The following is a 14,089-nucleotide window of genomic DNA, read 5'->3' as shown; positions in this document are numbered from 1 at the left end:
GATTTATATGCACAAAAAATCCTCAAAATATGCTGTAATATGCTATAAAATATGTATTTATTTTTAAATATGTACTTAAATATTCATTCAAAATGCTGTTTAAAATTATGTACAAATATTATAAATGTAAAAATAATCATTAATTATTACGGTATTAAAAAAAGAATAAAAAAGCTTTTAAAATATTTTGTTATTTTTATCACCATTTAACATTCTTTATCTTCAATCTATAAAGTATAAATACCAACATTAATAAAAAGTGAAAACAAAAATTGAATTCATATTTTACCTTATTGCATTGGATGATATGAGTAAGTAATCTTATCTTTGGAAATAAGAACCGGTTGCAATTTTATCAATATTATGTGACTCTGATCGTGAAAATACGACGAAAACGAATATATGTGCTATTAATAATAATATGCACTATATAACTACAAATATGCATTTAATAGGTAAAAACGTTGAAATATGCAAAATATGCAAAATAATATTAGTGTTATTTTGGTAAGAAAGATCTAAATCGGGGACAATGCTCATCAGATTTCAAAAAGTTTATTTCAATACATATATGCATTTGCATATAAATCCGGTCCCTAGTTATAATTAATATACAATTCAAATGAAATAATTTTTGAAGCCTGAATTACGCAATTACTCAAACTAAATTACACCTCATATTACTAATATAATATTTGTAATAATTTAAAGTATTAGTATAAAATATAAATCTTTTTTTTTTTTTTGTATTAAATTTTATTAATAAATTAGAAAAAATATTGAATCATAAAAATATAAGTAATAACTAAAATCATGATGTATCTTTTCTATGAACTAAAGGAAAAATTTAAATATAATATGGCATCAATTAAATTCAATTTAAATGTATGATTTTAGTTTTTTGAATTAAAAAATATAATATCATCAGCAGCAATAGATGTTGTTGTTCGAGAATTACCAGATTCATCTTTCAATTCACCATACATTATCCTTCCACTAACATGTATACGTTGTCCTTTTTGAAGGTAATTGTATACGGTATCTCGTAATCCAGGTTTAAATACAACAATACGATGCCAGTCAGTCTTTTGAGTATTTTCTATCAGTTTAACAACAAAAATAAAATTAATATTAAAATATATTAGGTCATATTATAAAAATGATATATAAATGAAAAAAATAATTATATTACCTTCATTACTGTTAATATAATTTTGGTGTGTAGCCAATGAAAATACAACAACAGGATGATCATCTGTACCTCGTTTTTGTGGATCTGCCCCAACTCGTCCCAAGAGTGTGACTTTATTAATTGCTAAGTAAATAAATAAAATTATTACTTACTACTATTAACATTTAATTTATTTATAAAAAACATAATCATGTTTATAGTTAATAAATATTTCATATTTATATAATAATAATAAATAGAGCAGAAGAATTGTAGCATTAAAAATATCCTCTTACATTTTTAAAGTGATTTATTCAAAAAGTATATAAATCATTTAAATGTTGCGTAACATTGCATTTTTTCCGCATTCTTTAACATAAAAATGCTGATATATACTATACGGACTTCACCGTCAGTCGAAAACAAATTGACACCAAATTCAAATAAATAACTTTTTAACCTAATGTTTATCTTTTGGCATTTTTGTGTTAATAAAGTACATTAAGATGAAAAGTTGACACAAATTTAAAATTATGTACATAAACAGATAACAGAACTAAGAAAAAAATGAATAAAATATTAAATTATTAACGAACAGTGATTAACAAGTTGGACAATGCAATTTTTTAGTATCATTCATGAAAATTATATAATATAGTCAACGTGTTTACTGTTTATAAGTTAAATTAATCTAATAATGACATAAACATAAATAAAATTAGATGAAATAAGAACTTAAAATTTGTATTTATATACAAAATAGAATTTCAAGACTAGCTCTGTGAAAGCATGAAAGATATTTGTTTCATACTCAGCTATATTTGTGAATGAGCAAAACAAATTAATAATTTTATAAGAGTAAAAATAAAAATAGGTTTATGATTAAAAGTGAACAAACTTTTTTCAATTTTGTTAGGTAGAGAAGCTTCTTGTGTATAATTATTACGAGTAAATTGATTGGTAAATTTAATGTTTTTGAACATATTGGCTAGAACCTGGAAATAAGAATAACATATTAATTAAAAATTTTAAAGAAATTATTCAATTATATAAATTTGAGGCTCAATTTACTTCTTATACCAAAATGTAAAATAGATTTAAAGTTTTTATTATAGTTTTAAATATAAAAAGCTTAAAAACCATCTTAACATAAAATTTGGACGAATTCATATAATCAAAATTTTGAAAAAAGAATGATTATATAAATAATATTACATTTTAAAATATGGGACAGAATTTACTAAAATTATTTGATTAATTTATGATATAAGAATAGATATTAACTTCAAATTACATACACTAACAAAAAAAAATGTTATAAATACTAATGAAAAATAGTGCATTATACGCAGGGGCATCATTTAAATTTTTATAATATTTAAAAAATTATGGTTACCTATATATTTAAATATTTAATATTTGTGGACCATAGACTATCAATAAAATATTTTTTTCAGAACAAAATATGTAAGGATTAGTAATGAATAGAGCTTGGATTTATATGCATTTGTATGTTTATACTAAGTGTATGCAAGTCTATGGAGGTTTAAAATGTCCACGATTCATATCACACCGAATTTAAACACCAAATTTTATATTCCATATTTTGAGGGTTATTGCAAATTTGTTCACAGTGGTGCAACCAGGGGGGTCCTCGGGTCCGGACCCCCCCTTGAACATGTCATATCTTTCTAAAATAATGTTTGGAAAATGTAATACTTGATTCGAAGATTGGTTTAAGAAATTCCATATCAGAAAGGTTAGGTAAGGCTAACCATTGGATTAGCTACTCTCAATGTCTACTACGAAGTTAGTGTAACACTTGAAGAAGTAATACAACATTTAAGCTATAGAAAACATTGCTTTTATTTCAATTTATAACCTTGTACATACCTTTTACTTTTTTTTAACATAATACAATTAATTATCATTCAGTTTCACATTATAATTACAATATTTACATTTATCAAACTATAATTAAATTTGCTAGCTACTTTAAAATAATTTTTGGACTTCCTCCACCTTAAAAAAATGCTGGTTGTGCCACTGTTTGTTTATAAATGCATATAACATGCATATTTAATGAGTTTTTAATAAATTAACTATTTTAATTTAAAGTAAATTTTGTAATCGCCTCAAATATAGAACGAATAGACATGATAGGTATTAAGTTTCAAAAATATTTTTTTAAAAGATTTGTATTTTTATTAATTTTTCTATTAGTTTTTTGAGAGTAGGTAACTGCAAATTATCTAAAATATTTTTTTTATTTTTATTTTTTTTTAATTTGTATTTTCGTTTTTAAGTTTCCTAAAAGTTTTTTATTGATTTAATTTATTTGAATTTATTTTTTTAAAAGTGGATATTATTATTTTTTGTTGTTTTTGATAAAATAATTAGAATTTAATTTTATATAAAAATGTGGGTTTTTTTTTTAAAAAAAAATCACATTTTATAAAGTGTAACATAATGCATATAATTGCATATTTAGCCACTTTTTCTTTGCATATTTGCATCATACTTGACACTTTAAATGAATAATGCTCTAGTAATGAATAATGATGTCATGATGATAAACAAAGAACATGAAATGTTTCAATTTACCAATTAAATAATAACATTAATTTATTTACTAATCCTATAGGTTATATATTACCTATCAATAGGTTTAATGGAATAATAATAGAAATTTAATTAAATAAAAACTTAGTTTTATTATTTGCATATGTAATACTTTACAGAATTTATTTATAAAAACATAAATTGTATCTCAAATATAATGTACCGTAGTTTGGGGTGAATAGGAACAATTTTAACGGTTTTTTAAAGATTATGAGCTCAATTTTCATGGTTTCAATATCATGAAAACTGTTTTATACAGATTACATATATAAGAATATATAATATACCAAAAATAAAGTTTATAAGAATCGTGTAATAGCAATTGTCATTAACTGGGGAGGAGATAGCATTTCCCAACTTTTAATAAACTGTGAACGTGTATTTAAAAGAGAATATTATCTAATTTCTGAGTACAAAATAATAAATAAAAATTTACAATTAACTGATTTAAGCATTTGATCATAGGACAAAGAATTGCCAACTTTTTAAAATTTCTTAGAGTGGGGCATTTACCATAGTCTCCTCCCAATTATATGGTTCAGCTATTATTATCAATTTAAAAGAATTTTATAATATCTAAGAAATAGTTAAATAAGTTAAAATTTTGAAATTTTTGTAATTTATACTATATGTTTCAAAATGAAAATATCAGTTTTAATAATTATTAGTAATAAGGCAATAATAAAATATTATCTTATTAAAATACATTGGTTTACTTAATGCATTATACATGTCATACAATAATTATTAATGTATTCTAGGAATAATTATTATACCTAGAATGAACAAGCAAAAAATATATATATATGCTAATTTTACATGGAAAAACTTGATTTACATGCTGTTATTATTGCAATGTTATGTAAATTATTCATTAAGTATCATTATCATAACATGTTGCACACAGTGGCATCAAACCCAATATTGAAGTCAGGCCTTAGCTTGACATATTTTTAAAATTTTGGATAAGGATGTTTCATACTGGGATGAAGTTAAGGGGCCAAACTATATGAAAACTTCATTACAAAATGAAAGCCTAATATTAATATTTTATTGTTAAGTACTATTTCCCTTTCGTTACGCCATTGCGACGGATATATAGATATTGGGGCCTTTTAATATTTTATACCAGACTAAATTGTTTGGACTTTGGCGTTACTGGCGTACACTTAAGAATATTTCACACAATTTTTAAGTTGTACATAGTAAAATAAAATATTAGTATACTCAATTCATTTATAAAAACCTGAAACCTTGAAACCTGTCTTACTTTATATTTCAACATGTTTTTCTTTTTACAAATATCTGAAACCAATTTTCTTCCAATATTAATAAAAAAAACTGGTCAATACAGCAAAAACTGCAAATAGAAAATTATAGATAAATTTCCAAGTAATTAAATTTAAATAAAGAATAGAGTGTACACAAATTCTTTGTGGTTAATTGTGTACAATACATTTGCATAACAAATAAAGAAAATTAAGTATATTTATAATAGATTGTTGTACTTATAACTACCTATAGGTATTCTTTCTTCTTGATTTGAAAATATACTTCGCGATTACAAAAGATAACCTTCAACTTCAGGTGGTTAGCATTTATTTATAATAGTCGATTTTTAATATTGCATAACTATTTTAAAAATAAACTTAAAATAATATTTTTGTATTCCGGTTTTCACTTTTTATTTGGCGCACTTAAAAATAATTCTGGAAATTTAAATACTTGAGTTCTTTTTTAGGTTATAATGCCAAACGTTTCCTTTTTAGAAAACACTATTAAAAAAAATTAATTAAAAAAAAAAAAAATGAATAGAATTTATTTCATATTAGAACAAAAATGTTGTTTATAATAATGTAGTGAAACACTAATTAACCGAGCACGTAAAAATGAATTAAAATAAGTATAATTTCTTCGAAATCGATTCATACTAAAGTGCAAACGCAACCCCGACCACTACCGGCAACAGCTGTTAATTTGCCCTCGAGCTGTAAACCATAAGGCGGACTGGTCAAAAATCTAAGTTGTATATGGATTCCTACCAATTTTCTGTTTGGATCATGGGTGTCTTTTAGTTGTTAATTTTCTTTACGGTTATATGGGTGTCATTTATAATTATTATAACAATATAATATATGTGTTTAAATAAAATGTAGTTCAATCAATGAACTTGGAGTACGTAATATATTATTATCTTATCCGTTTTTGCGTTTTATTTTAAACTAACCATTTTGAAAAATTATTTTTTATTATTGGTCAACCTTGAATTACGTGTGTAATAAACTTAAGGTAATATTTACTAAATAATGTTTTATGATCGATAAAAAATTCTTATTGCACCACAGTTCACAGGATTAAGTGTGTATTGGTGTAACAATTTTCCATGCTTATATATTTATACTACTATTTAAAAATGAATTGCTATAATATGCCTCGCTGAAAATTACAAAAAACATTTGTAGAGTTTCTATAACGTAAATTAAGAATAGTGTTGATGTATGTTGTTTTATTATCTATTTATTTTCTGAAGTTTGCTGACTACTAGTAATTATTGATTGTTGTTAAGGTTGGTTATTAACAGTTAACATGTTAAAATTGAATAACATATACTCTAAATTTTCCTAAAAATCAACTTTATTTTTTAGTATTTATTGTTGTTTATTGTTTATAAATAACTAAGCAAGTACTTTCATGTGTATGAATTAAATGGATTTTTTTCTTAAAGTGTTTTAATATTTGATTTTTTATTTAAAATTATATATTGTTAAATATTATTCAAAAATTAATTAAGGTATAAAATGTATCTATATAGTGAAGGTTGAAAGGGATATTAAAAAATCATAGAATATTATATCATTATTTTAAATATAAATAAGTGTGATTATTTTCCACTTTATTTTGATATACTTATTGAAAACCAATTTATGGCCTAGAGTCAAGAGATACTAATGGGGGGGGGTCATTAAACAACTACTTCATATACATTTTTACTCTCATCTTATAAGCTTATTTTTCATATAATTGTATAAATTGTTTATGTAAAATAAAGAAAAAAATTTAAAATTGTTTATTAAAATTAATATTTCTAGTTCCAGGTAATAAATCCTTTAGTAAATAACTAACTCTATTAGATTATTTTGTGTATTACCTCCTTTTTATAACTAGAATATGATTTTTTTTTTTATTAATTTGTAAGTTTACTCTTCTGCATTATTGTAAATATAAATCCAATTCTGAATTTGGTTACCGATTTGTTCAATTTTAAATTTTTTAAAAATAATTCCTGTTGTAACATAATCTTTAATATTTTGAATATTTCATCAGTTATAGTTAATTATTACAAAAATATTTGACAGCGATATAGACACTTGAGTTTTTAATAATTTATTAATAGCGTAAAGCTGAGTAAATAGTTTTTTGATGAATTGTGGTCAATATAATTTATATGAAAAACTTCACTTTTTACGATAGTTAAGTTTTTTTTATTAGATGTAATGTTAATAAAATAAATACAAATTATAATTTGAGGTATAAATAACCATTAGTTGTATTATTTATTTTTTAAATTTATATGTATAAATATATATTTATAGAATATTCAAAGTTTGCAAGAATATAAGTTATCATGGGATTTATTGATGAACTTGTAAGTATTTAATAAAATAATAAATCATTTAAATTTAGCTATACATTATATTTTTCTAGGATGAATAATAATTTTCTATATACACTTTAAGTGTTAAAATTATTTATAGTTAATATATTAATTACTTTCGATTTATTATTTATATATTGTATTTATGTACATTAATTTAAACTTTTTTACCTCTAGGTAATTCTTTTCGAAGATTTAATTTAATATTATTTATTTAGTTAAGTTTAATAATTAAAGTTTTTTTAGCAAATCTATCTAATCTAATCTAATCTTGAAACGTTTCCATAATATAAGATAAAACATAACCTATAATTTCCTATGAAATTATAACCTATGAATTTGATATCAAAGATTACATTGCGCACTTAGATCGTAATATATTTGAAGGTTTATTGTATATTTACATTCAAATGTTATATAATCGAAGATATCATCCTGCAATTAATTTTTTTTGTCAATAATTTACTTAAAATTATTTGTTAATTATTTTCGCTTTTCTAAAAGGATGAGTTCTTTTTCAGTTAAAAACTTTTTATCCACATTTTCGGTAAAATACCATATTTCAGTTAATAAATATTAGTACTTAATTTTCTATTAAAATTTATTTTTTTTTGTAAAAGTGTACTATTTTACTTTTAGAGTGTTTCTTCAGTATTAGTTGGTCTTGGAATTGTTGTAACAACAGGCTTTGCCATATCAGCATTTGTAGCCAATTTTCAAAAAAAGAGCAAAAAAAAAAAGAACTTTAGTGGATTCGAATACTAAGATTCCACTGCCACTTATTCAAAAACATGTAATTAGTCATGATACACGAAGATTTAGATTTGAATTGCCATCCAAAAACCATATTCTTGGTAATATTTATTATTATTTATTGAACTTTTTTTATAGTATTAAACATTGTTAGTGTTTTATGATTCAAAAAATATGTTAATTAAATATTATTGAATGGAATCTAATTAATACAATAAAATCCTCAAAAGCTCTATAGTTGATGCCATTAATCCTTATTAATTTTTTAACATCATATAAATATAACTAGTTAATGGTACTTGATATTGTATTTATTTTGCCATTTTTCTCTTCTTGATTTCAATTATTTTATTCATTAATTATCTTGATAACACATTGTTTTTTTTTTTTACACAATTTAATTATTTTAAAGTAAATTCTATGTAGGTTTACCAATTGGGCAACATATACATTTATCAGCAAGAATAAATGAAGAATTAGTTGCACGTGCTTATACTCCTGTCAGTAGTGATAATGATGTTGGATATATGGATTTAGTTATTAAAGTAAATATATTTTAAGTATTGTAAAGTAAACCAAAGTTACCTTATTGAACTTTAAGGATATAATAATGTTAAAATATATCAATTTTTAGTTTTATTTCACAATATATGATTAATGATTATTTTGCGCATTATATTTTTGAAGGTATATTTCAAAGACCAAAATCCTAAGTTTCCTGAAGGAGGTAAATTAACTCAGTATCTTGAAACTATGGAAATAGGAGATACAATTGATGTTCGAGGACCATCTGGTCGTCTTATTTATCATGGCCGTGGAGATTTTGAAATTAAAGCTGTTAAAAGAATAGACCCTTCTCATAATATTTTTGTTAAAAAGATATCGATGATTGCTGGTAATTTAACTTGATAAATGTTTATATTCAATTGTTAAACAGTTTTATATCATTGACCTTAATCAGGTGGTACTGGAATTACACCAATGTTACAGTTGATAAGACAAATCACTAGAGATCCTAAAGATGAAACTAAATTATCTTTAATTTTTGCCAATCAGACTGAAGAAGATATATTATTAAGAGATGAATTAGAAGAAGCTGCTAAAAATCATCCAGATCAAGTTAAGATCTGGTATACTGTTGACAGACCTACTGAAGGTGAATATATGATATTTGAATAAATATGCATTCAATAGTTATTTAATAAATGTATGTAGTGCATAATGTTAGTATTTTATTTTATTAATTTTTTTTTTTTTTTTTACATACAAAACTATTCATTGTTAAGACTGGAAGTATAGTGTTGGTTTTATATCATCCGACATGATATCTGAACATCTTTATCCACCAGCTGAAGATACATTAGTATTGATGTGTGGTCCACCTCCAATGATCAACTTTGCGTGCAAACCAAATCTTGATAAACTAGGATATGATGTTAAGTTACGTTTTTCTTACTGATATGGTTTTTGAAATACATTTGACCATTCTTAACAGTTCAATATATTGTTGATTCACTTTTTATACTAGATTATGATCACTGAATGGGTAATTTGGTTAATAATAACATTTAAAATCTCTTTATTGTTGCTAATAAATTAATATTACCACAGTTATTTATGTATAAATTGTTCAATTTAGCTAAGCATTATAACATATGTTAAAATAAATCACTTAATTTATATTATAGGATGTAATTTCCTAACCTAACCATGTTGGCAGACGTCATAAGTGTATATATTTATAATGTGGATATGTTTAAATATAGCGTTTCTTTCATACATTTAGTAATTATGTTATTAAATATAATTTATTGTTTATCGTTACTTATTACTAGGGTTTGGAAGTTATAGGAGCCAAAAAACGCATAATATGCACGAAAAAAAAGATAAAATATGTATCAAAAAATGTAAAATATGCAACAAATAAAAATTATTAATTTATTAAAAGTTAATTAGTAAATTCTAAAAGTCTATATTTAAAAAAATTGTTATTGAAAACTAAAATATGGCGCATAAACTGTTAGAATTTGAGATTTGATTGAAAAATATTTAAATATATTTTCATTAGTTGTGAAATATGAAATAAATGTATTTTGTATAATACCTGTTGTTTTTGCGTTGAACCACTAATATTTTCGTTAAATGCATAGTAGACAATAAAAAAAATAAAAAATAACAATAAATAATCATGAAAAATAATATTGAGTTGTCCATGATGCACGTTTTCCGCGCTAGTACTGTTGTGTTATGTAACATTATTTAAAATAAATTGGTTAAGAAAGAAAAAAATAATTTTTTATAAAATAAGCAAAAATCAACGAAATATGCAAAATTTGCATTTTTAATTTTCAATTTTTAATCTCAACATTGTATAGCTTGAATTTCCAGCTTAGTCTGCTATAAATCGAGAGCATACAGAACAATATGCAACTCCTATAACATTCGAACCCTGCTTATTACTAATAAATAGAGGTTGGATTTTTATAATTTTATCAATTTATTTCTAGTCTATATAGTTAAATGGGAGTGAGATATCTTTACGATTCATGAAACACAGTATTTACAGATAAAAATTTATTTTGCATAAAAAGCATATTTTAGGGGTTAGGAAATATTCAATACGTTAAAGAATATTTGAGAATATTTTATATAAATTTTTATTTTTGTAGATATTTTTTAAGAAAATAATTTATATTATTTATTATATGTCTGCACATCCACATATTACTTACATCGGCATTTAGATAATACTATTCAACAAATACAATATTCACAGTATGAATTATTTTTATATCCTTCAAGATTGTTATAAAAATTAATTTATAGATATTAAGGATAATCCACGTACAGTTAAAATTTACATTAAAACTGATTTTTTTTTCTTCAAAAATGTTATGGTAAATCAAATTAATCATAATAGTAATTGATAAATTTAAACCAAGTAATTAAAATAATTTATTTTTTTTTTTTTACAGAATATTGAAAGAATATTTAGAGGATTTATTCCTTTTTAAACAACATAAAAACATCATTTTTTAATTTTTTGTCGCATTCTCTTAAGACGAATTAAGACTGATGGATTTCTAAGACTAGGAATAGAAACTACTACAGTATCTGGTATACTCAAAATTATATTATAAACATTCTCTAACATATCTCATTCCATTTTTTTCAAACTATTCAAATGATTTTCTAAATCTGTAATTGGTATCTAAATAAAATTATAAATAGTTTTATAAAAACATTTCTTCATATAATTATACTATAATTCATTTAATAAAATAATGGTTGGAAGGTCTATATATTACTCCGGTTCCCTTTTAATGCTAATATAATTTACTTGTTTAACTAAACCAGTGGCGTAAAGAACATAAAATTATAGAGGCAATTAATACTTTACTGACAAGTGACAACTATAGAATTGGAAGGGGGGGAGTATAAATATATTATTTGACTAGCAAATTTTAAAATTTTTAGTATAAAAGGAGTTTAAAATCATTCAATTTTATTTTAAGAAAAAATTTCGGAAGGGAACTAATCTCTAAGCCCCCTCCACTGGTAGCGGCCACTATATACTTGCCATATCTATGGTATATGAACAATTGTAGATTATAGAGCATAGATTATAATTATAAAATATTTATTATAAAATAATATACTATATTGTGTATTATTTATAAATACTTACATCAATAATTGTCTCAATGATTCAAAATTAATTCATCATCAAATTCATTAGCCAACTACTCATTGTTGTGGATTGAATTTCTTAAAACCAAAAAAATAAAAATTATAAATAATTAAGCTTAAAACAAAAAATAACTAATTTGTAATGTGGATAAATAAACATATACCTGTATCAGTAATAGAATCTGGACAATTTTTTAACGATTCACTAATTACACTTTTATTATTATGTACTGAAACAGAAGAAAGATGCCGTTTTTTTGTAATTATTCCAGATCTTTTAGATTCAGATTTTATAAGTATTGATAGACTAGCAGATGTATCATTATTTACATTGTATTTATTAGTAGATATGTTTTTTTTTTGAACTAAAAATAATACAGTCATCATCAATTCCAATAACATAACAACCATCATTATTTGTGAATTTTTGAATATCTCTTGAAGTTTCGTATGCATGAAATTGTTTTTTTTTTTTGTAAATTTATAATAATTAAATTGATTGAATTATTTGTAAGTGTCATAAATTACATTTAAATATTACAAACTACTACCAATAATGGATTGAAAATAATAGAAGGAACTTTGTATAATAAAATTTTAGTTAAAAAGTCTAAGCTTTACAATACGTCTTAATTATTATTTTTTTAATTAGTATGTCTAATAATTACAAATAATAGTTATATGTGAAGATATAGTATATATTTTTTAAAAAATAATACACATTTTTACTTCCCAAAAGGTTATGTCCTACATAATATCGACAACTTTTTCCTGAATTACATAACAATAATTAAAATTATAACTAAATTAATTTAAAAATATACTTTGTAAAAAATTAAAATTTAATGAAACATATTTAAAAAAGTATTAGAGCTCATTTTAAATTGTACTTAGTATGTTTGAATATTCATAATTAAATATTAAATTAATATAAGTTATTTAACTTTACTAACCTACTTCACTGAAAGTTGTAATATTGTATTTCATATTTTCCTCATCACTATTTAACAAACTCAACATAGATGATTTAGGTTTACTGAAAAAATTCATATATATTTATACATTATATGGTGATTCAGATATTGAAAAATATTGATAGATTAACAATAATACTACCTATAGGTATGTTATTTTATAGTAGACCATGAACCTTATAGCTCAGACATTCACCAATATAAGTTAATACCTAGAAATTAGCACCTTATAGATATTGTAAAATTATTAAATCATGAACCTATACATAGATTAATTGAGTTAGTAAGTACCTAATTTATCATGCACATACTTCATAGCCATAATCCAAAGTTATTTTATACACATATTTTACAATACATTATAATACACAAACTTACTCGTAAGAAATTAATGTCTAGCAAATGAACAGATCACATTATACATTTTCCGAATAACCCCATACACAGTCGACTATTCCACAATATTTTTATATAAAAAGAGCTCTTACCATTGATTTTCTTCAGATCGGAGTTTAGAACCAAAACGTTTTAGAACATAACTAGGTTTTTTTTAAAAAAAATGCCATGCTTTTATAGATTATTTTAGAAAGATGATACGAAAAACTTGTGATCTACATAAAACGGAACGTAGGTAATACATATTTTTAACTCGAATAAAACCGAAATAGCTAAGTTAATATTTTGTACGTTTTCAATCACCTTTTAAATAGAAGACATCCACTCCAAAAACAAATTTTTAGCACAGAAAAATGTATAAGTCATAAGATCTTTTTTCTATGGTATAAGATATAGGTAAATTGCTTACGTCACTTGTAAAATATTTTGATGAATAAACCGGTAACGTTTCCACGAAAATTGCCAACTTCATTGAACACACGGAAAATACCCAAGTCTTACACATCTTGGATGTTCGACCCATGAGTACAAGATATGTTACGATATTTTTTTGCAATATAAACCTAACCAGTAGTTGGCGTTCAATATTATAGTTTTACCAAAAAATAATTTAATAATACCTATTTGACAAATAAACTGTTTATTTATTTATTTATTTTAACTGTTTATTATAAACAAATTAATAATCAATATCCTTTTCAACGACAGAAGCTACATTTGATATTCCTATCTTAGTGGCATTCAATCGTCTCTGCGATACTATTGAAACCGTATATATATGTATGGTAAACAATGTTTGTTTTTTTTTTAGGGTTGCCATACGTCCCG

The 14,089-nt window shown here is 23.2% G+C and overlaps 2 protein-coding genes across 4 annotated transcripts; one reads left to right on the top strand and one right to left on the bottom strand.

Moving 5' to 3' along the window:
* Positions 1 to 563: 563 nt before the first annotated feature.
* LOC112687965 (single-stranded DNA-binding protein, mitochondrial) lies at positions 564 to 5,486 on the bottom strand. 3 transcript variants are annotated; one of them, XM_025560968.1, is made up of 5 exons: positions 5,312 to 5,486; positions 5,040 to 5,153; positions 2,070 to 2,166; positions 1,193 to 1,315; positions 564 to 1,099 (listed from the first exon to the last, which is right to left on the bottom strand). In XM_025560968.1, the coding sequence occupies exons 2-5, from the start codon at positions 5,076 to 5,078 to the stop codon at positions 894 to 896; spliced, it is 465 nt and encodes a 154-aa protein (XP_025416753.1). In that variant the 5' UTR covers positions 5,079 to 5,153; positions 5,312 to 5,486; the 3' UTR covers positions 564 to 893. The 3 variants fall into 3 exon arrangements, with proteins under 3 accessions (XP_025416753.1, XP_025416754.1, XP_025416755.1); XM_025560969.1 differs by having other exon boundaries at positions 5,064 to 5,153; XM_025560970.1 differs by lacking the exon at positions 5,040 to 5,153 and having other exon boundaries at positions 5,312 to 5,485.
* A 362-nt stretch (positions 5,487 to 5,848) lies between these two features.
* On the top strand, positions 5,849 to 9,982 carry LOC112687963 (NADH-cytochrome b5 reductase 2). The gene is given in 8 exon segments (XM_025560966.1): positions 5,849 to 5,968; positions 7,387 to 7,439; positions 8,088 to 8,177; positions 8,179 to 8,302; positions 8,628 to 8,746; positions 8,889 to 9,096; positions 9,163 to 9,357; positions 9,488 to 9,982. Coding segments are annotated over 7 exon segments (930 nt in total). The 5' UTR covers positions 5,849 to 5,968; positions 7,387 to 7,418; the 3' UTR covers positions 9,661 to 9,982.
* Positions 9,983 to 14,089: the final 4,107 nt, after the last annotated feature.

The sequence above is a fragment of the Sipha flava genome, unplaced genomic scaffold, assembly GCF_003268045.1.
Source record: "Sipha flava isolate LNK unplaced genomic scaffold, YSA_version1 36_pilon_pilon, whole genome shotgun sequence".
Lineage (NCBI taxonomy): Eukaryota > Metazoa > Arthropoda > Insecta > Hemiptera > Aphididae > Sipha > Sipha flava.
This window is presented reverse-complemented; position numbering and strand designations above follow the sequence as displayed.